Below are 23,373 nucleotides of genomic sequence, written 5' to 3' on the forward strand. Positions count from 1 at the left end.
TGGCCACCTGATGTGAAGAGCCGACTAATTTGAAAAAACCTTGATGCTGGGAAAGATTGAGGGCAAGAGGAGAAGGGGACGACAGAGGATGAGATGGCTAGATGGCATCACCGACTCAATGGATATGAGTTTGGGTAAACTCCGGGAGTTGGTGATGGCCAGGGATGTCTGGCGTGCTGCGGTTCATGTGGTTGCAAAGAGTTGAACTCGACTGAGCGACTGAACTGGACTGAGCGACTTTCACTTTCAGTCTGCTAACTGGTCAGGCAGTGACTCAGAAATGCTGGTTTGAGTGATACATGTCCTCTGCGGTTTCTGTCTCCAGAGTCAGTCAAAAGGAGACCAGGGCGCTGTTTTGCAGGTGTGGGTGTGAGTCTAGGATTTCCCTCCCTCCCTCCCTCATCCTGGAAGGATGGGTGGGTTTCTGGAACTGTCACGGGTTAAGGGACTGATGGATGCCCTCTGCAGAAGTAGAGGGGACCTGGGCTGCGGATTTGGTTCTGAGACAGAGATCCAGGGCAGGATTTCCCAAGCTCCGTGACCTTGGGGCTGGAGCAATCTGTGTCCTGGGGGCTGTCTTGGGTGTTGGAGTGTGTTTAGACAAATCCTGGCTTCTCACCACTAAATGCCGGTACCAACTCCACCCTCCACTGTGACAATCAAAACTGTCTCTCGACATTGCCTGGTGTCCCCAGTGGGAGGGAACGGGGGTCACCTCTGGAAAGGAACCACTGGTATGGATATTTTTAAATCGGGGTTAGGCCAGCCGTCGCCCCGCCTCTGATCCCTCAGGCTTCTCCATCTGTCCACTTACTGACTACCTGTTCAATGGGAGCTGTGATGACTGGGGACCAGACCATTTGCTGTGGGAGCCAGGAGGCAGGTAAAACTCACACTCGGTCTCATAGCATCTCTCCTCCACCAGCAAAGGGAGCGGCAGATGATCGTTTCCTGAAGCAGGCCACACCTGGGTGGGTGGGGGCCTGGGCGCTGGAGAGACGGGGCGTTCCTGCCTGGCCTCTCAAAGTCCTCTTTCTCTGCGAATGGCCAGCTGAGAGCCGAGTCCACTCTGCAGGCGAGGACGTGCCGGCCGCATAAACGCCCGTCCTTCCTCCAAGGGGAGCGATCCCTCCTCTGTCCTTCTGCAACTCGCGATTTGTTTCCTCCTCCTCCTCCGTGAGTCCCCATGCCCGGCCATTGCCCGCCCCTCCCGCCCACCCCCGGGCTGGGTACACCTGACTTATTTATTTATTTATGGCTCAGTGTTTGAGCCGAGGGTTAGTTCGGGTCTGTTGAGCTAGCTGCTTTTCCTGCCTGGGAGCCCGGTAATGAGTAACCATAGCGTGCTACAGGCAGCTGTCTGGGACAAACCCAGAGCTCCTCAGGAGCCGCATAAGGCCGCGTTTGTTCTGCCCCTTCTCAATAGCTCCTTGTGCAGAAGGCAGGGTGATGGGCAGGCGGGCGGGAGCCAGAGAGAGTGGCAGAAAGAGACAGGCACTGAATTCATGGCGCTTTGGACAGTTCCTCTCCTCTCATCGCCTCCCCCTGCCCCCCACCTGCACCCACTGCCGTGGACTTCAGACCCTCGGGCTCTTCTCCCTGACCCCGTGGACCTGGGGACAGGCTCCCCCAAACCTTGTGGGGTGCTTTTGGGTGGGCTGTGGATGACATGGAGCCCAAGGACTGCTGTTTCACATGGGCGGGGGGTTCAGGTGTGCCCTGGGTCTCCCTGACTGTGCAGATGAACACAGTACCTCTTGTCTCTATTTCGCTTCATGATCCAATAAATCTCCAGCTATCTCTTCCTGACCTTGTATGCCTGGCTGCGCTACAAAGCTGTTTGGAGAATGCTTTCATAAAGCAACCCCAAGTCTGTCATGGGGTTAGTCATCGGCTCCCCCACCAACGTGGGGCTCGTTAGGGCTACAGCTGATTTGCCTCATTAAATAGAGAGACAGGCCCAGAAATGGATTGCCCACTTGGCCTTTGGAAAATCTCCCAAGTGATAGGCACATCCGTTCATTCTGTACACGGGTATTAAACACCTACATCAAACCAGCTGCTTAGCTGGCGACCACAGACGTGAACAGGGTGTGATCTTCTGCCTTGAGTGTACAATATAGAAGGAAAGAGGAAAGAGCCCCTGTCCTGAGATTATGGTTGTATGAGTTAGAACGGGCCAGATGCCCCAAGAGAGGTGGTGGTTCTTTAGTTGCTAAGTCGTGTCCGACTCCTTGGCGACCCCATGGGCTGTAGCCCACCAGGCTCCTCTGTCCATGGGATTCTCCAGGCAAGGACACTGGAGTGGGTAGCCATGCCCTCCTCCAGGGGATCTTTGCAACCCAGGGATTGAACCCACGTCTCCTGCATTGGCAGGCGGATTCTTTACCACTGAGCCACCAGGGAAGCCCCTCCTAAGAGAGGAACAAGCAAAATATCTCAGAGGGTGGAGAAGGGAAAGCTCAGAATCTTTGGGGAACACGAGGAAAGGCTGGGCTTCAGGAAGTAAGGGTGGAGGGTGGTCCCTCCTCCGGGCAAAGGAAGAGTTTTAACAGAGAAATCGAGATGGGCCAGCACGGGGCGCATGTGGGGATCAGGGAGGGGCTGGGTTGCGTAAGTCGTGGGCAGATGAATCAAGAGCCGAGGTATGTTTTAGATGAATCAGGCTACGCTGTGTCCGATGCATTTGAAGGCGACTATGTTAGCCGTGTTGAAACCAGTTAGAAGAAGATGCCAGTGGTCCAACAGAGGAAAATGAGAAGCGGTAGGACAGGTGAGACAGGTAGGACATGTAGAGCTTAGCAGCCAGTGGAGAGAGCAGAGGGGAGTGGCCTCGGGGTGACAGAACTGGGGAGATGGACCGAGTCAGAAGGTCCAGGGACAGCTGAGGAGCAGGAGTGTGGTTTGGATGCTCCGAGTTGGAGAGTCTGTAACCGAAAGTGGGGGCCAGCTGCTCGCTGCTCAAAGCCATTTAAGAGGCCAGGTTGGTAGAAAGGAAAGTTTGCTTTATTTTGGATGCTGGCTGCTGGGTTGGGCAGGCGGAAGCCTGTCCAAAGGCTGGTCCTCCCCACTGATGATCAGAGGACAGGAGCTTTTATAGGCTGGAGGTGGGGGGCAGTGTGGGGCGGTGTGGGGGGTACAGGCAGAAACAGCACAGTGAACTCAGACAGTCATCTTGAAATTGACCATCCGTGGTCTGACAAGCTCCCTGACCAGGGATTGAACTCTCAACCCCTGCAGTAGAAGGCAAAGTCTTAACCACTGGCCTACCAGGGAAGTCCCTGCACTGGTTTTCAAAGTCCTCTTGCTAAATAAGGAGGGATTGGAAAAATTTTCCCCACGTTTGATATGGAGTGAACAGGTCCAGAAAGGTTGAGTCCCTTCTCCAAGATCATACAGCGGAGTCGGTACCGGAGTGGGCTAGGCATTCAGACTTCAGCCTGGAGCAGTCAACATGACTGTCTTAATCAGAGACGTGTCCTTCTGGGTGACTGAGGCAAACCCCAACATAACTCAGGAGTTTAGACAGTGAAGACACGAACTTCTTCACCTAGAAAGATGTCTAGTGGTAAGACAGGCTCTGGGACCAGTGGGCTCAGTGGAGGATCGTGATGTCACTGGGGACCCCTGTTCTTTCATTTCAGCTCTTCCAGCACCAGCGATGCCTTCATCCTGAGGCTAGTCACTGGCTTGGCTGCAAATGACTGCTACTGGCAGTCAAGGCTGCGTGCTTCCCTCTGCACAAAGGAAAAGAGAAAAAAAAAAAACTCATCCAAGAGTGGAATATGTCTATACCCTAGGTGGTTCAGTGGGAAAGAATCCACTGCCAATGCAGGAGACGTGGGTTCTGTCCCTGGGTTGGGAAGATCCCCTGGAGAAGGAAATGACAACCCACTCCAGTATTCTTGCCCGGAGAATCCCATGGACAGAGGAGCCTGGTGGGCTACAGTCCATGGGGTCGCAGAGAGTCAGACACAGCATGTACCTCCTCCTTCCTGGGGGGTGTGTAGGAGGAGTGGGTGAGGCCGAGACGTTTTCCCAGCACAGTTTAATCAATCTCCCACTCATCTAACTTTCTCCCTGGAGTAGAAGACATGACCGAAGGGAGAAGGGAGGGCATCTCAGGTGAAGATCTGGACCAGAGCTTTGAGATGGTTTGCAACCCAAACTTCTTGCGAAATCAGGGTAGGGCTTCCTGCTAATCCTCAGAATAGCCCAGGGCCAGTCCCAAGCTCTGATTTCCCCACACACACTTGCTGGGATTCCTTTGAGCAATGCCGAATTTGACTTTGTGAGTTCTTCGAAAAAGAGAAAGGCATGTTCTTAGATGGGTCCCAAGCCTTCTGTCACCTTGGGCTGTCGCACCTGGGTGGCTGGGGCTTTCTGAGGCCACTGCATTCTCGGGGGAACATGTGGGTTCCGGGTCAAGCAGCTTCTTGTCCTCATGGGAGATGAGCCAGCAGCTGCATCTTGCCTGGAGTGATGCTGTCTCGCCCCTGTGCTGACGTCCTCAAGCAGAAGAGCGTAGCTATGCTGCTTTCCTTCCTGGTCATCTCCCTCGCATGTGCCTTTTTCCTACATCTCAGCCTTTGCCTTAGTCACTTCTACATCATCCTCTATTTTTTATTTCCTTTTTTCTTAAAAAAAAAAAAAATCTTTTGGCTGTGCCCCCATGGCATGTGGGATTTCGTTTCCCAGACCAGGGATCGAACCCATGGCCCCTGCATTGGAAGAACAGAGTCTTAACCACTGGACCACCAGGGAAGTGTCTTTTTGTTTAGCTGTTTCCTAACCATTTATTCCAGAATCAGGTCAGACACACGCCCTCTGGACCCCGTGGCTGTGGCCCCCAGACTGGCTAGGTGCTTGTGGTCCATGGGTGTATGCTTAGTCACTCAGTCGTGTCCGACTCTCTGTGGCCCCATGGACTGTAGCCCACCAGGCTCCTTTATCCATGGGATTTTCCAGGCAGGAATACTGGAGTGGGTTGCCATTTCCTGCTCAAGGGGATCTTCCCGACCTAGGGATCCAACCCGAGTCTCCTGCACCTCCTGCATTGGCAGGAGGATTCTTTACCACAGTGCCACCTGGGAAGCCCTACCCATGGTCCATGCCATCTCTTTAACATCCCTGCAGTTATCAGGATAGCTCTGGCCTCCGCTGCCTGACTCTTGCTTTCCTCCCCCAGTGTACGCAAGTATTGAGTGAAGGAGAGGCGACTGCAGAAATCGAAGCCTGAATGACAACGGGCAGTGGCAGCTCCAGAATTTTAATCTAGGAGGGCCTCAGGGTGGCAAGTGGTTTATCACTTAAGGTTAGGGATGGGGAGATAAGTCCACCCTGTAGGGTCACCTCCCTCTGCAGCCCTAAGAAAGGGAAAGCCTCTCAGTCGTGTCCGACTCTCTGCGACCCCATGAATCACAGCACGGCAGGCCTCCCCGTCCATCGCCAACCCCCGGAGTTCACTCAAACTCACGTCCACTGAGTCGGTGATGCCATCCAGCCATCTCACCCTCTGTCGTCCCCGTCTCCTCTCGCCCTCAATCTTTCCCAGCATCTGGGGCTGTTAGACCGGACTCCATCTCCCGGGAAGCAGTTCGGCCCCGCCCGCCCCCTTCGCGCGCCCCGCCCCGGCCAGGCCGCTATATAAGGGCCGGTGGCCGGGCCGCGGGTAGAGCGCGCGGCGGCGCGGGCGCGGGGCTGCGGCTCCGGGCGCCTCGACTCGGCAGCGGGCGGCGGTGTCTCGGCGCTTCCTGCCCGCGTCGCTCGTGCCGGCCTGGCGCCCGCCCCAGCCGCCCGGGCCCCGCGCACCTGTAGACCCGAGACCCAGAGTGCCTCTGCCCCTGCTCTTCCGGGCTGGGCAGAGCGGCTCCAGGCAGGGGTTCCTGGGCTCGCGCTGGGGATACGCAGCGGAGAAAGGCGAGCCGCTGCGTCCGGACTGGGTGCTCTCCGGGCGCAGGGCGGCGGGCTGCGATCGTCGCGGTCGGCGGGGCGCGATCTCCGCGGGTCCCGGCGCCGCGGCGGGGACGGCCGGCGCTTCGGCCTTGGACGGAAACGGGAACGGGGCCTCCGGACTCTGTACTGTGGATTACTTGCTGCGTCTCGGCCGGGCTTGATGACCCACGACCTCGTCTCCATCCGTGGATTGGTGCGTGCTACCCAACAGTCGGGTCGCTTCCCTGGAGGTGAGTCTCCCCGCGATTCGGGGAGGAGGGGATATAATATGACCCCCTGCGCCGCTTTATGAAGGTCTTGCGCTTCTGGGTTGAGATTTTTGTTCTTCTTGTAATTGACATCTTCTCGGAGGCCGTTTTAGCCTTCGTCTGCCTCCAGGCGGAGCGGATTCCCGGTGGTCATCGCCCTTCCAACGCCGCCTGGCCGCCGGCCGCCCCGCCGGACAGGGTCCCTGTCGGGGGTGAGGTCCGCGTCCTCGGGGTCCCCGCCCGACCCCCTGGCACTCACTCCCTTCTCAGCACGTCGCGCTCGGAGCCGTTACCTCGGTGAGCTCGCGACGTCTGCTCGCCGGCGACCCAGAGTGCGATGGAGGGGCAGCGCTTGGCTCCCCTCTCCCCGTGGTGGGTGGGGAATGTCTCCGGTCCCCACTCCTGGTCGCCGATGAGCGGCTTTACTGCAAGGACCGCGCCACCCATCAGGGGGTTCACTGAATGGGTGCGAGGTGTCAGGAATTCCCTCCAATGCTCCAACCGCTCCCCCCCATCAGCCAGATTGTTAGTGGAAGAGGTTTCCTCGCCAGCCTCAGGAGGGGGGCTTCCTCTTGAGTCCTGAACTGAAAGCAAACTGCTGCTGCATCCACACCTCCTCTTTCTCCTCCTCCTTTTGTGCCGGCGCCTCGGAGCAGCGCCCTGCCTTGTCACCAAGTAGGCTCCCAGTACTTGTTTGTTGAGTGAATGGCTGAGCCAGGCTGCCTTGATGTACGGATTAACCCAGGGCCTCCTTTCACTTTTCCTTTGGCACTTGGCCTCAACTCCCATGACTTGCCCTCTGAAGATAGTTTCCTGGGGATGCTTTCCCAGGAGGGAAATTTCCTCCCCTCCCTCCCCCAGCCCTGTCTGCACTCTGTTTGTGATGGCCCATTTCCTGTCCAGCGGTGCCCCCTGCATAGAACGCGTCTGGAAGCTGTCACGGGTCTCCCTTGGGCGCCAGGGCCTCCCGTGAGCACGTGCTTGGGAAGGTGGGAGAACCAGGCACCGCTGGCAGAAAAAAGATGGTGTGTTGGTTCTGCTCCTCTCCCAGGAGCCAGTGTTCTGGCCACACCCGGGTCCCTGGCACTGCCTGCCTGGTGCAGGGTGTACCCTGTGGTCCTGCCCACCCTTTCTGGGAGAGGAGCTGTTGAAATTGTCCCACTGAGGGCCTGGAAGCCCACCTCTGCATCCCCATCTGATTTTTAAAAGTAATCTGTTGTCCCTTCTGTGTCTTTTATAGAAAACTACACACACACAAAATTGCAAAATACAGGAAACACCCAGTCCCCACAGTAATGCTGGCAATTTGACATATTTCCTCACTGCTGAAACCCCTGCAATGTATACAACGTTGGTTCCTGCTCTATCCCCCACCTCGCTTTTTTTTTTAAAACATTTCCCCACATAATGACTGTATTCGCTGCAGACACTGAATCATAGTTTGCGTGACAATTCTCCCATTGTTGGACACGGAGGTATTTCCAAATTTTTACCCTTTGAAGTCATGCATTGGTGAGTGTCTTTTGTACATAAGGATTTGTCCACATTTTGAATTATTTCCTTTGGAAAATTCTCAGAAGTCACCCTTTGCTCTAAATCAGTCATGCCTAAAATAAAAGGAGTGCCCTTCTTGGTGGACCTTTACCAGGTGGACTTGGAGGAAGACTGCGGCGCTTTGGGAGCCAGGATACAGTAGGAGGCCAGACAGTGCTCACTGAGTGAACGCACTGTTTCGTTGCCTTTTGTTTTTCCTGAAGCAAAGAATTGATCAATATTGGCCGTGAGAGTGCAATGGCACCCCACTCCAGTACTCTTGCCTAGAAAATCCCACGGATGGAGGAGCTTGGTAGGCTGCAGTCTGTGGGGTCGCTAAGGGTCGGACACGACTGAGCGACTTCACTTTCACTTTTCACTTTCACACATTGGAGAAGGAAATGGCAGCCCACTCCAGTGTTCTTGCCTGGAGAATCCCAGGGATGGGGGAGCCTGGTGGGCTTCCGTCTACGGGGTCACACAGAGTCGGACACGACTGAAGAGACTTAGCAGCAGCAGGCCGTGAGAGTAACTTAAAATTTGCCTTCAGGGCTGGGATTGAAATTATTTTAGCAATGCCGGAGATTAAGATTTACGAGGAAATCTGGATTTAAAATGCTGTCCTTTTTCTAATTATTACTAACTGTTTAAAAAACTCGTTTATTTATCTCTGGCTGTGCTGGGTCTTCGTTGCTGGGCAGGCTTTTCTCTGGTTGCTGTGAGTGGGGCTGCCCTCTAGTTATGGTGCCCGGGGTTCTCACGGCGGTGGCTTCTCTTGCTGTGGAGCACAGGCTGTGCACGTGTGGGCTCTGTAGTTCAGGCTCAATAGTTGTGGCGCGTGGACTTAGTTTCTCCAAGGCGCGTAGGATCCTCCTGGGATCAGGGATCGAACCCGTGTCCCCTGCCTTGGCAGGCGGATTCTTCATCATTGAGCCGCCAGGGAAGCCCTGTTATCAACTTTTGATTTTGATAGAAGTCTAGATTTTGGGGAAAGTTGCAAAAATAATACACGGAGTTCCCTTATACCCTTCACCCAGCTTCCTTGTGTGTTAACATCTTATAGATCCACAGTGAGATGATCAGCGCGGGGATTAATAGTAATAGAATACCATCTTTAGGCCTCATTCACATTTTCCCAGTTGTCCCACTGATGTCTTTTTTTCTGGTCCATGATCCATTTCAGGATTCTGAATGGCAGAAAGTGCTGTCATGTAAAAACGTGAACACTGAGAGTGATTCAGCAGACTGTCTTCTTTAAAAACCACTTACTTGAGGCATGATTGACATACAAAAAGCCATACATGTTTCATGTCTGCAACTTGGTGAGTTTGGTCATAAAAAAACACTGTGAAACTGACACCACACTCCATGCCATAAACATCCCCATCACCTCCAAAATTTTCTTCCACTATCTTAGTTACTATTTTATCATTTTTTGACAGCAAAAGCAGTTAACAGAAGAGCTACCCTCTTAGCAAATTTTCAAATGTCCAGTGCCCACATACTCAATCACTCAGTCGTGTCTGACTCTATGCGACCCCATGGACTGTAGCCCACCAGGCTCCTCCGTCCGTGGGATTTTTCAGGCAGGGATACTGGAGTGGGTTGCCATTTCCTCCTCCAGGGGATCTTCCTGGCCCAGGGGTTGAACCTGCATTGCAGGTGGATTCTTTACCACTGAGCCATCAGGGAGGCCCTCAAGTATCCAGTACAGGATCATTGACCACAGGTGCTGTGCTTCACGGGCTAAAGCTTGTGCCTCTCAGCAGACCGTCTTTATTCTGGAGGTTTAAAATTGAGAAGTCTGTTCCATCTTCTCCCGCAGGTTATCTCCCCACCTCCTCCCTACTTATGGCCGGCAGGGCAGATGAGCCCCTTCAGGGTGTAGAGGGGAGAGGGCCCTTGATCACGAGCGGGCAGAGCATCTCCATATACCCTCTCCTTCCTCTGCGGACCTTCCCTGGGAGTGAGTGGTTTCAGTAGAAGTTGGGTTACAGCCTGATCTGTCCTGACCTGCCTTGGGGGGTGGGGAGGAGGTGGAGGATGTCATCTGGGTTGCGTGAGAGCCCACCGCCAAGCCCAGAACCCCACATCGTCCGGGGAGTCCGGCGTGCACCGCCTAGGGGGTGACTCACACTGCCTGAGCAGCAGGTGTGTCTGCCGTTAAGTGTGCAAACCAACCCAGTGAGGCAGAGTCTCCCGGTGATCCGAGCAGGTCTAAAGGAACGGGCTTCCGCTCCTTCCTCGGGGTGGATTGAGGGTTTCGTTCAGCCGTCTTGGGCCGGGGAGGGGTCCCGCTCTTCTTTCGGGGTGAGCAGAGCCAGCCTGGAGGGGTGTTTGGAAGCGACCGCTGTGAATGGAAGCTGGCCCAGCGTCTTTGCATAAGAGAGCCCTTGTGTGGAGTTGAGGAGCCCCATGAAAGAGTTCCTTCTCCCTGCATCAGAGACCGCCGCAGCCCAGGGCTTCCCCCGACAATGCACACGCAAACCCGAGCTGTTCTCTGCAGCCGTGGCTGGTTGCCTGCATGTAGAGTTGAGGTGATGTTTGCTTGTGATGAGGAAGTTTTGAGGTTACTTAACTCTCAACCAGACACGTTTCTGTCGTCCAGATGGAGTTTCTCGGTTACTGTCAGGGTCGCCTAGACTTGATTTTTCTTATGCTCCCAGCCTTCCTATTATAGCTTGTAAATGGAAAGATGGTCGGTCATCCCCTCTCCACCCCCCGACCCCGCCCGCCCCAGTGCCCTGGCACAGACGTTTTCTCTCACCAGCCAGCTCCAGTGAGGATCATAACAGGAAGTCTCGGTGGGAGAGGGCTTCGGGATGCTGGAGCTAAACAGTCCTGGAATAGCCCTCCGTCTACACCGGCCTTCTTCCTCTGCTCCGTGACTCCGCGAGGGCCCTCCCTGCCAGCTCTTCCCAGACCAGCTGCTCCCAGGGATCGTCCCCCTGGCCTGCACCCAGTGGTTTGCATAAAAAATGAATTGCTTGGTGAATTTAATTAAAAAAAGAAAAAAGACTATTCTTAGCAACCATCCCACCCTCCCCCACCTTTACAGGTTCTGTTTTGCTATGTGGGGGGCGGGGACTGCGCTCAGAGAGGTGCGTTTTTAACAAGCTCCCTGGCCCTAGATGGACACTGGAAGGAACACGGAGTTGGTTGACTTCTTGGCCAGCTGCAGCCAAAACTGAGCCTTTTCCCTCTCAAGGGCACCCAGCCGCAAGGCTTCTCTGTCTTTCTCCTCTTTCAGGAAGTCTCCCCGACTTACCTCCACCTGGTGTGGCGCCCACATGTACTTAAGTGGTTTTGCTGGCACAGGTTGTGACCTGGCAGTCTTGAAATCGGGTGCCCTTCGTACGTGGTTAAGGCAGAAGGGGCTCCATTTGGGTGAAGGATAAAGAACTGCAGTTCTGGGCTTCAGGAGTAAGATCTTCAGCCTCTCCTCTGCGGTTCGTGAGATTCCCCAGGAGCCGGGAAGATGACCCTGAAAAGGCAGCCCTGTGGGATGTTTGTTTGTGAGCCTCGGTGGGCTCTGCTGCTGCTCTTCCTGAGCGCCATCCTAGGTGGTGTCGGCCCTCGACACGGAACTGGTTGGGGTCCCCACGTCTAGTCAGCCCCCACGCCATCACAGGACAGTTGCACTCGGGTCCTGTGACAGGAGGGGGTGGTCCTGGGTGAATTTCTTCTTCTTTGAACTATGCCATTGGCGAAAGACGGTCTGTTGCAAACCCCCGGCCTCCCTTACTCTACAGACTCAGTTTGGGCCTGGGAAAACATCTATACACAACCAATCTTGGGTGATCACGTGCTGTGCGAAGGGCCTGGAGGAAGTCTGTAAGCTCCAGGAATGCTGAAGTGGCAAGTTCCTGTCAAAGAACCCTTTTTGTGACGTGAATCATCACCTCCTCCCGTATTTGGTGTGTTCGTACAGGTTTCTGCACAGAAGGCCTGAAACCAGGTGCCTTCTGGAGTTGGTTAAAACAGACGCGGCCGTGTTCGGGCGAATGACTAAGGGACTGCAGTTCTGGGTCTCCTCAGGTCCGGGAGGAAAGTGCCTCGATAGGGTCTGATTTTAATGGTTCAGACCCACTATATGTGCTCATATATATATCAATGTGCTCAGTTGTGTCCAGTTCGTTGCCAACCTTTGGACTCTAGCCTGCCAGGCTCCTCTGTACATGGGGTTTTACAGGAATACTGGAGTGAGGGACCATTTCCTCTTCCAGGGGATCTTCCTGACCCAGGGATGGAACCCGCATCTCCTGCCTCTCCTGCGTTGTAGGAGGATTCTTTGCTTGAGGAGCCTTTGGGGGCTTATAGGGTCTGATTTTAATGGTTTTCAGACCTACTGGCTTCGCCTAAAACACAGGCTGTTACTTGCACTGGAGTTTTTCAAGTGCTTTTGTGTCACTGCCCTGTGGGGTGCCATCCTCAGCTTGGTGACGTGTCACCCCCCTTTTCCAGAAGAAGATATTAAAGCACAAACGAGGTAGATGCCCACCCGGGAGAACCAGCCCCTAACTCCAGTGACGAGGGAGTATTCTGGAAGTGGTCGGGGGAGATGGAGAGAGGATTCATGACTTGAGGGAACTTTGGGGTGAATCCTCCCTGTCCACGTGTCCCACATGATCAAATTTTATATATGAAGTTTATCATATGTAGGTTTTTTTGAAAAAAGCAATGACTTTTTCATGGATCTCATTTCTGTATAGTCATGTAACCTAGAAGAGCCCTTTTGAGGCTGGCGGTCAGCTGTCAGGTTTATGTGGCGACTCCAGTGGAGCGGGGTCAGTACCTGGGTCCAGCTGAACCCCTCTGGTCTGGAGGTTTCTCCCTGGGGCTGTGAGCGGGCCCTGAAAGCTCTGTCTGATCCTGTTTGTCATCAGACGTCCCAAATCACGTGTGTCCGGCCTCAATGTAGGGTTGGGGTGGGGTCACTGGTGCTGAGAGGCGTCACTGGCCCCCGGGGCCCCCGTGTGTCTGCCCCCCGGGTTTGGGCCCCTTTGTCTCTCCTGACCTCTGCACTTTACCCTGTGTGCTGGGTGGAAAGCGACCTTGTGTCTCTGGAGCCACCATGAACGTGATTCTTTTTCATTTTTCTTTTTTTCATTGCGATTTAAGAATAATTTTTTTTTTTACATTAAGCAGCAAGAAACAAAGCTGTTATTACTGTGGCTGGGGTGACAGAGCAGGGTTGTCCCAAGCCCGGGAGGAGGCTTTCTTTTCTTTGAGGGGAGGTGCCTTCCTGTGTGTGTGCTTAGTCAGTCGTGTCCGACTCTGTGTGACCCCATGGACTGCAGCCCACCAGGCTCCTCTGTCCATGGGATTCTCCAGGCAAGAATACCGGAGTGCATCGCTATTCCCTCCTCCAGGGGATCTTCCCGACCCAGGGATCCAACCCAGGTCTCCTGCATTGCAAGTGAATTCTTTATCTATCGTCTGAGCCCCCAGGGAAGCCCCTTTGTGTGACCCCCGCCCGTGACCCTTGCCTATGACCTTGCGTCAGACGTCTGCCCACGGTCAGTCAGAGGGAGTTTCTCTGAGTTGAAGGGAGCCCGTGGCCACTGGCAAGCCAGTTGGGAAACGTAGAGGTTTGGGCATTTTAATTGAATTTCCTAAGTGGGCCCCAGGAGTGCGGTTAACCAGGGAGCTGAGCCGGCCCCGGCTTCGCGTTCCGCCCCGGCCACTGGGCTTTTCCGCCTTTCCTGGAACCGCTTTACTCATCACTTCCCGCTGCTCTCTTTCATCCTGGCCCCCACCCCGACCCCCTGCCCTGTATGTGAACCTGAATCCTTTCCTCTTTTCCAGATGTTTGTCTCTGCCCCGTCGCCCTGGGCATCTGTCTGTCGGGTGCTGACTTGGGGACGCTGCTGGTGTGGCTGGACTCACTGGCCAAACTGCCCATTGGATGTCACCTGTTCCCTCTCCCCTCCACAGCCCCCTGTAAGGATGCGAAAAGTTCGCGCCACCGGCCAGCGCTGGCTCCCAGGGCTGGGATGTTTGTTGGGAAGAGAGAGAAGCCAGCCTCAGGCAGATGGGAGCAGGTGGTCTGCAGCCCGTTTCCCTTGGTCCTGACAGCCCTGGATGCGGACACTCCGTCTCTGACATCTGGGCCTTGGAGAGTTGAAGGAGCATCCTTACGGCCCTAGAGTTTTACGGGATGAAGCCCTGGTTCTGAGACGGGTTATGGCACGTGCCCAGCGCTGGGGCCCCACCCCGCCCCACCGCCAGCGCCTGCGTGGTTTGCACACGCAGCTGAGCGTCTCTGCGTTCAGCCCCTCATCTGGGCTTGTAGCCCAGTCACGAAGCCCTGTCCGACTCTGCGACCGCGTGGGCTGCAGCACGCCAGGCTTCCCTGTCCCACTGTCTCCAGAGCTTGTTCCCGTTCACGTCCACTGAGTCGATGATGCCATCCAACCACCTCATCCTCTGTCGCCCCTTCTCCTCTTGCTGTCCATCCTTCAATCTTGCCCAGCACCAGGGTCGTTTGCAACGAGTCAGCTCTTTGCATCAGGTGGACAAAGTGTTGGAGCTTCAGCTTCAGCATCAGTCCTTCCAGTGAGTATCCAGGGTTGATCTCCTTTAGGATGGACTGTTTTGACCTCCTTGCTGTCCAAGGGACTCTCAAGAGTCTTCTATAACATCGCAGTTCAAAAGCTTCAGTTCTTCAGAGTTCAGCCTTCTTTATGGTCCAACTAGAAAGGAGCAGGTGTCTTTTAATTTCCTCATCTATAAAAGCAGGGTATTTTTATGTGGGTTGATTTTGGTTGCCAGTTGGAGAGAAACCAGCTCTAACTGGCTGAAACCATGGAGTTTGAGGGTGTCCACCTAACTGAGAAGTCTGGGTGTTGTGCTTTTGGGGATCTTCTTGGCTTTGTGTTTTACTCCAGTTCTTTCCATTTGTCATGGAAGTGGGAAGAACAGAAGCCTGGGCAGGCCCCCTGCCTCTACGGACCCAGAGGAAGAAGGAAGATGCCTTTGTCTCAGCATCCCCGAGGGACAGCCCTGGAAGTGTGCTCAGCCCTGGACCCGCCCCCGTGGCCGGGAAGGGGAGCACACCGATTGCATCCTGTGCTCATCTGCCCCACACCTGTGTCTGTGGGTGGAGGCCCTTCCCTCCCCAGAGCCATGGAGACTCTGCAAGGTGGGAGGGTGCAGAGAGATAGCCCCGGATGTTTACTGTGGACGGCTGGGCTCCTGGATGACGCAGCAGAGCAGTTTGTGGCCGGGGCAAGGAATTGGTCCTCTTCACCTTGGGATATGTAGGAGCTGGGAGAGTGCAGGGCTGACTGATCGTGGAGACTGATACAGGAATGAACCTCTGCAGTTCTCTCCTCTGAATTGCTGAACCCGAGAGTCTGTTTTTTCATGGGACATCATCTCACTCCATCGGGGAGCCAGGAAGTCCAGCCTTACCGTGTCCACCTCTTGTTCCTGGAACAGCAGCCCGGTGCATGGAATGGCACCTCTCCCTGAGATTTCTTCAGAGCGGAGACAAACTTCTTTCCTAGCTCTGAGCATCTCTTGAGCAGTGGTGGCAGAGAGGTCTCTTGATATGAGAAGCTCCGCGATGGGAGCCGCAGACTTCTTGCTGGGCTCTTGTGTTTGGCAGCTCAGGGAGGAGATGGAGCTCCCCGTTTTAACCAAATGAGGGGCTCACCCTGGGGCAGCTGCCCAAGTGAGTCAACTTAGATGGTTCCACTTAGATGGTCTCTGGTCCGACGTGTGTCGCAACTTCTGGGGACTGCTTGCAAGAGACATAGCTGTGCGTTCCAGGCTGTTGGGCTCAAGGGGTGTGTGTGTGTGTGTGTGTGTGTGCGCGCGCGCACGTGTGTGTGTGTGCACGTGTGTGTGTGCGCGTGTGCGCGTGCACGTGCACATGTGTGTGTACACGCGTGTGTGCACGCGTGTGTGCGCAGTGTGCACGTGTGTGCGCGCGCACGCGTGTGTGCACATGTGTGCGTGTGCGTGCACACGCGTGTGCGTGTTGTGTGTGCGCGCACGTGTGTGTGTGTACACGTGTATGTGTGTGCACACGTGTGCACACTTGTGTGCGCTCATGCACTCAGTCGTGTCTGACTCTTTGCATCCCCCTGGACTCTAACCCACCAGGCTTTTCTGTCCATGGGGTTATCCCAGGCAAGAATACTGGAGTGGACTGCCATTTCCTTCTCTGGGGATCTTGCCAACCCAAGGATCGAACCCATGTCTCTTGTGCCTCCTGCATTGGCTGGCAGATTCTTTACTGCGGAGCCACCAGGGAAGCCCAAGGTGGGGGACCCCATTTTCCTTATACAGGTAGCCATTGTTTGAGGAGCTGTGACTCATGCTCACCGGTTGTAGAGCTCTTAAAGGAAACCCTGCCGCCCTGACAGGTGCTGTCCTCATTCTCTGTGGGTAGAAAAGCTCATTGTCATGGTGATAGATGGTTTCTTCTCAGCTGGGACATGGGCGGGCCTTTTTAGGGAGCGTGGAGAAGTGCAGGGCGGGGGTTGTGGAGAAGGCGATCCATGTCCCAGGAAGCTGCTAGCCACCGCATGCAGTGTTGCCCCATTATATAGATGAGGAAACTGAAGCTTCCAGGACTTGTTACTTGTCTGAAGTCACCTTGCTGGCCAGCGGCAGAGCCAGAAGCGGTCTGCTTCCAGGCTGGCACGTGACTGTCCAGCCTGTAGTTGTAAGCGTGGCTTCCTGCCTCTTCTGGGAAATGCTTTGTCGTCGTTCAGCCACTGAGTTGTGTCTGACTCTTTGAGGCCCCATGGACTGCAGCACTCCAGGCTCCCCTGTCCTTCACTATCTCCCGGAGTTTGCTCAAGTCTAAAACAATGCTTCCTTCTTCTCCTGTTGGAGGTGAGGCCAGAATCCTTTCAGGAGCAGAAAAATAGACTTTGCTCTGCTCTGCAGAGACGACAGTGAACTCAGCGTGAAGAAGGTTAACACCAGCAGTTCATTGAGAGGTGCATCTACTGGACTTTCCCTGATGAAGAATTCTCAGGAGCTGCTCCCCACATTCTAGCTCGTTTCCCCAGTTCTAATCCAGCTGCTTTGCTGTCCTCACACTCCTCCCTACAGATGTAACCTCAGGTTTGGAGAGCTGCAAGTCACTGCACACCCCAATGGCCAGCATGGATCAGGATTCAGATGCAGGTCTGAATTTTCAGACCGACACGTTTTCCCACAGGATGGTCCTGACTCTGTTTGCTTAAGAGGTGCGCCTCTCCAGACCAGGCATGAGCACCATGCCCCTCGTTGCTGAAATCCCGTGGAGGATGCTGAGCCCAGCGCTTACCGACTTGGGCTGCCGTCATGTCTTCCATCTCCCACAGTCGTGAGCATGTAGAATGGGGATGGTGGGGCGGGCCTGGCGTCCTCGATGAAGACGGCTTGGAAGGGTAGGTGCACGTGTTTGAGTGGGACAGGAAAGTGGACTGGAGCATCGTCAAGGCATTCGATGGAAATGTTGTGTTGAGGACGCTGACTTTTATTGGCTGGGCAGAGCTGTGTGCGCTTTACTCCATGAGCGCAAAGCTTCGATGAGTTTTCAGAGCAGACCCACGGCTGGTCATGCCCTTCTGATGTTATACTTGGAAACGGAGGTGAGCTCCCCGATGTGGTGGGCTTCCTGGGTGGCTTTAGTGGTAAAGAATCTGCCTACCAATATAGGAGATGTAAGAGACTCGGATTCAATCCTTGGGTCGGGAAGATCCGCTGGAAAAGGTCATGGCAACCCACTCCAGTCTTCTTGCCTGGAGAATCCTATGGACAGAGGAGCCTGGCGGGCTGCAGTCCTTGGAGTCGCAAGAGTCACACGACTGAATGCCCACGCAATGCTGTGCCATTGTCCCCGTCAAATGTGATGAGGGCCAGGTGGACACTGCCTTGTCTAAGCCGCGTTCCGTCAGCCGCCGTGTACTCTGTCCTTCGCGCAAAGAACCTTTTAACTGATGCGGTTGGGAGGGTTCAGGAATCCAGTATTCTTGTCCAGTAATTGCCAGATTAGACTTGAGTAAACTCACCCACAGGCTGCTGACTCTCTGCTTTTGCAGTGTTGCCTTTTTCATCCAATCCTTCCCTTCCCTGAACTTCTGCAGCACTGACAACCTGTAACATATATTGTTGTTGCTGAGTCGTGTCGACTCTTTCATGACCCCGTGGACTGTAGCCCACCAGACTCCTCTGTTCATGGGATGTTTCAGACAGGAATATTGGAGGTTGCCATTTCCTTCTCCAGGGGATCCTCCCAACCCGGGGATCGAACCTGAGTCTCCTGCGTTGGCAGGCGGGTTCTTTACCGCTGAGCCACCGGGGAAGCCCCACAACACTGTGTCCTGCCTGCTGAGTGTTTGTTGCTTCACGTGTGTGGATCTTTTTTCTTCAGTGACATCACAAGTGTGTGCTGTCTGACCTCAGAGCACCTGGCCTGGTGCCGGCTCCAGTGCAGACCGTGTGAGCTCAGTGACCTGACTGGCCCGAGGCTCACGCAGCTCTGCCAGCTCACTGCTCTGCGTCTGTGGGTGTGGGTCATGGACCCCGTCTAGGGGACCCCGACACCGTGTCTGTGGGTCCATGGGCCCCGTCTAGGGGACCCCGACACCGTGTCTGTGGGTCCATGGACCATCTAGGGGACCCCAACACCATGTCTGTGGGTCCATGGTCCGTCTAGGGGACCCCGACACCGTGTCTGTGGGTCCATGGACCGTCTAGGGGACCCTGACACCGTGTCTGTGGGTCCATGAGCCCCGTCTAGGGGACCCCGACACCGTGTCTGTGGGTCCATGGACCGTCTAGGGGACCCCGACACCGTGTCTGTGGGTCCATGGACCGTCTAGGGGACCCCGACACCGTGTCTGTGGGTCCATGGACTGTCTAGGGGACCCCGACACCGTGTCTGTGGGTCCATGGACAGTCTAGGGGACCCTGACACCGTGTCTGTCGGTCCATGGACAGTCTAGGGGACCCCGACACCGTGTCTGTGGGTCCATGGACCGTCTAGGGGACCCCGACACCGTGTCTGTGTCTGTGGGTCCATGGACCGTCTAGGGGACCCCGACACCATGTCTGTGGGTCCATGGACCGTCTAGGGGACCCCGACACCGTGTCTGTGGGTCCATGGACCGTCTAGGGGACCCCGACACCGTGTCTGTGGGTCCATGGTCCGTCTAGGGGACCCCGACACCGTGTCTGTGGGTCCATGGACCGTCTAGGGGACCCTGACACCGTGTCTGTGGGTCCATGAGCCCCGTCTAGGGGACCCCGACACCGTGTCTGTGGGTCCATGGACCGTCTAGGGGACCCCGACACCGTGTCTGTGGGTCCATGGACCGTCTAGGGGGCCCCGACACCGTGTCTGTGGGTCCATGGACAGTCTAGGGGACCCCGACACCGTGTCTGTGGGTCCATGGACAGTCTAGGGGACCCCGACACCGTGTCTGTGGGTCCATGGACCGTCTAGGGGACCCCGACACCGTGTCTGTGTCTGTGGGTCCATGGACCATCTAGGGGACCCCGACACCGTGTCTGTGGGTCCATGGACAGTCTAGGGGACCCCGACATCGTGTCTGTGGGTCCATGGACCATCTAGGGGACCCCGACACCGTGTCTGTGGGTGTGGGTCCATGGGCCCTGTCTAGGGGACCCCGACACCGTGTCTGTGGGTCCATGGACCATCTAGGGGACCCCGACACCGTGTCTGTGGGTACATGGACCATCTAGGGGACCCCGACACCGTGTCTGTGGGTCCATGGACCGTCTAGGGGACCCCGACACCGTGTCTGTGGGTCCATGGACCGTCTAGGGGACCCCAGCACGCTATGTTGGAGAAACCGCTGCAGGCATCCGGCTCTCAGAAGGTGTGTCTGGTCTTCGCTTGGTGTGGCCCTGAGCACTTCACTCCCGCTTTGAGCCACACGACAGTTGCTCGGCTGAGAGCCCTGGGTTTTGCCCATCTCTGTCTCTTAATTTGCCTATAGTTTGGGGACAGCTTGTGTCACATCTGGGTCCTCAGTTTCCTGCCTTCAAACCTTAGACGCAGACCAAGTGACTCCTTGATTAATTTCAGCCCAGAGGATGTTTCCGTCTGTTTCCCTCGCTGTTGTGGGCGGATGGCCCGAGCAAGGCAGGCAAGAAGAGACCCCCGGTCCTTGCCAGCGGTCACAGCACCCCAGCTCGTGTGCAGCTTCGCTTGTTGGAGAAGCCCTCGGTTCAGCTTAAACGAAATCAGAACATACAACAGGCGTGTGGGGCCGTCTTCTGAAACATCCTTGGTGATAGTTTGAGATGTCCTCGGACGTCTGTCAGGGTGACCTTGTACCAAAATCAACACCTCGAAGCGTAAACGGGGGCGTTCCCTGGTGGTGCAGGGGTTTAAGTTCTGTGCTTCCACTGCAGGGGGCGAGGGTTCAGGCCCTGGTTGGGGAACTAAGATCCTGCATGTGGCACGGCCAAAAAATAAAAATAAAAAAAGAACAGTAAAATATTCTTTTCAAAAAAGCAAGCGACCCGCCTCACCCTGTGGATGGAGAGATTTTTGTTTCTCTGAGGGCCTTCGGGCACCCTTGCCGCCCACTTTCCGGAGTAAATGTTTGAACTCAGTCTGCCTTCCAAGGACTGATGATGGAACACTCGCCCTTCACGTAGGAAAAAACAAGACGCGCTTCTTTTCTGCCGGCTGGTGGGCTCACATCCTGGCTGTGGGAGGCTCCCAGACAGGCAGCCGGCAAAGCAAACAGGTTCGAGCAGAAGTCTGCTCGTGGGGCCCATGCTCTGCTGGGCTGTGCCCGGTTCTCAGGCTGAGATGTCTTCCTACAACCTGGATTGTTCTGGAGACTGAGACGTCCTCCCCACGCCCCCTCCCCTTCCCGCCCTGACCTCCCTCCCTTCCTCTTAAGAAAAAAAAAAAATCCTTCCCTCTTTCAGCATCCGTGTCTTTAAGAATTCTCTCCATTGTCGCCCGGGACAGAGACCCTTCTGTGAGAGTCTGTTGAAGGCCTGTCCTCAGTGACACCCCGCCCCCCGTATTAAAAGACCATTGGAACAAGTTCCCCATTCTCCTCTGGAGAGGGTCCCCCTGTCCCGGGCCAAGCCACTCTTAAGGGAGCGTTTATCCTGGGACACTCGGTTTACAAAAGCCCGCTGGAGTGTCAGATAAGCTCACTCAGACCCGTGAGGGGAGGAGGACAAAACTCCCTTTATTTCCAGCCCCCGCGGGGAGACAGCAGAGACCTCGTGCTGGAGATGGGGGGCGCTTCTGAGGAGCCTGGGAGGGGGCTTGGGCAGGGCTGGTGCTGGAGGGTTAAGGATTGGCATCTTATTTTAATTTTGGGGGGAATCTCGGCGTGGGGGGCTCTAACTCCGCTGAAATCACCTCGCGTCTCCTCTCTAAATCGTGGAGATGCTCTTTGGCAAGTCTGTCTTGATCTGCCAGGGAGAAATTGGTGGTTTCTTTCGCTTACCTACTTGGATTAAAAAGAAAAACATCTCACCCACGCGGGGGGCCAGGCCCCATCTGCGTGTGTTTGTTTAGAAGGTGCCCGATACCAGGGACTCTGGGTAGCAGACGTCTGGGGTTCATTTAGCCACCTGGCTGTGTGCCTGCGTGCGTGTGCATGCTCGCCCCAGCTAGGAGTGTGTTGGGTGTGGGTGTGGGTGTTTGCACTCGGTCGGTGTGAATCCCGTCTGGGGGTATGTCGGGGGGTAGGCACCCCCTGCTTCTGCAGGGGGCTGTAGCTGCAACTGTCTGGTGCATGCCTGCTCGGTGGCTAAGTCGTGTCCGACTCTTTGCGACCCCGTGGACTGAAGCCCTCCAGGCCCCTCTGTCCTGGGAACTCTCCAGGCCAGAATCCTGGAGCGGGTTGTCATTTGCTTCTCCAGGGGATCTTCCCGATTGAACTTGGGTCTCCTGCATGGCCAGGCAGATTCTTTAGCACGGAACCACCAGGGAAGCCCTACCCTCTGGGGTAGCCTTTTTGCAGTACGTGGTTCTGAGGTTTGCACTCGGTCCTGTAACCGAGACGTTTCCTCGGCGGGCTTCCGCACTGGAGTGTCCTTTGTGGACCCGCACGTGTGTGGGTATCTCAGCCCTCACCGCGTCCTCCAGACCCGCACGCTCGGCTCAGAGAAGGAAAGCTCCTCCTCCAGTGGTGCCCAGAGGGGCCTGCAGGCGCTTCGGCCCCGCTGTGTCTGCTCCAAGCTGAAGGCCGGGTGGAGGGTGCAGGGCGGGAGGAGGGCAGCTGTGGGGTGGGCAGGGGCCGAGGTCCCCGCGGAGCGGAGGCCGCCCCCGGCCCTTGCCTCCCTGCACGGGCCGTGCTTGTGGTCTCGTCTGCTCCCTCCCCGGTGGGGCTGGGACCTGCCCCAGGTGCCGGGGAGTGAAACTGAGTGTCACCGTCTGCCCTGTGTCCCTGGCACCATGTGCCCTGGGGCGGGGGTCTCAGCACCCATGGGCACCAGTTCCAGGGGTCAAGAGGCAGACAGGCCAGAGCAGGTGCCCTCGGTCGGAGTTGGGAGGGAGGCACCCGGGTGCGGTGGCAAACAAGCGGACTGGGGAGTCTCGCGGGAGCTGTGGCCGAGGAAGAGCCTTGCAGAGGGGAACCCCGACCCAGCTCTCGGCCCCGAATCTGGGACCCCTCCTCCTCTTGGGGCAGAGCGAAGGGCCCTGGGGATGGACTTGTGTGCATGAGTCGGGAGCGCCAGGCGGGCTCCTGAAGCCCCCAGGGGCCCGTGCTCCACCCTGCAGCCCACCCTTCCTCCCATCTGGGAGTGGACGGCCCGGAGGAGGAGGGCAGGGCTCTGGGGGTGGCAGGAAGGCCCCCCAGCTGAGCCTGAGGGCGCCCAGCGGCAGGAGGCACCTGGGTCTCTGTGCAGAGCCCACTGGCCTGTCCACCCTGCTGAGGGTGGTCAGAGCCAGTGAGGCTCATCAAGGTGCCCATCTCCTGAGTGGTCGATTTCTCCCGATGGGCGGTTGGTGAACTGGCCCACCGAGCGTGGGGTCAGGGCTCCAGGCAGTTGGCTGCAGAGGTATGGGGGGTCTGCTGTCTCCTTTTGCTTTCTTTTGCCCCCGATGAAGGCTAGGGGCTTCCCAGGTAGCTCAGCGGTAAAGAATCTGCCTGCAACTCAAGAGGATGCAGGAGAGAACTGGTTCCATCCCTGGGCTGGGAAGATGCCCTGGAGGAGGGTATGGCAACCCACTCCAGTATTCTTGCCTGGAGAGTCCCATGGACAGAGGAGCCTGGCGGCTACAGTCCACGGGACTGCGGAGAGTCAGACGTGACTGAAGTGACTGAGCACGCATGCACAAAGGCTGGCGGCTCAAGGGACGGTTTTGTAGACTCTGGAGCAGTCCGTGTGTGCGTCTGTGTGTGGGCAGGGTGACGCGTGTCTTACCCGTATCCTCGGGCAAACCCCACCTTCAAACAGCCAAGTCCTCCTGGCTGATGGTCCCCTGTCGTCGGACCCCAGCAGCCCCTCTGATGGCACCTGACCGACCCCATCCCCTGGACCAGCGGGGAGGAAAGTCAGTCTGCACTGGTTAATCCTTCCTGCCCCTTTGATCATCAGCTCTGCCTTCCCATGGATGAAAGGTGTGTTCTGGGAAGCCCACTGAGCAGTCTTCCGCTTCTCTGCCCGCCGCCTTCCCTTCGAT

The 23,373-nt window shown here is 56.2% G+C and overlaps 1 protein-coding gene across 1 annotated transcript in view; it reads left to right on the forward strand.

Annotated features, from left to right (window-relative positions):
* Positions 1-4,094: 4,094 nt before the first annotated feature.
* LOC129538678 (uncharacterized) overlaps positions 4,095-23,373 on the forward strand; it is a 162,051-nt gene continuing 142,772 nt past the window's right edge. The window contains exons 1-3 of the mRNA XM_088829443.1: positions 4,095-4,185; positions 5,189-5,197; positions 5,676-6,185. Coding sequence (XP_088685569.1) covers positions 4,095-4,185; positions 5,189-5,197; positions 5,676-6,185 — 610 coding nt within the window. The remainder of the gene's footprint in view (positions 4,186-5,188; positions 5,198-5,675; positions 6,186-23,373) is intronic.

This window comes from Moschus berezovskii, chromosome 20 (assembly GCF_049115385.1).
Source record: "Moschus berezovskii isolate FMDL1 chromosome 20, NW_MosBer_1.0, whole genome shotgun sequence".
Lineage (NCBI taxonomy): Eukaryota > Metazoa > Chordata > Mammalia > Artiodactyla > Moschidae > Moschus > Moschus berezovskii.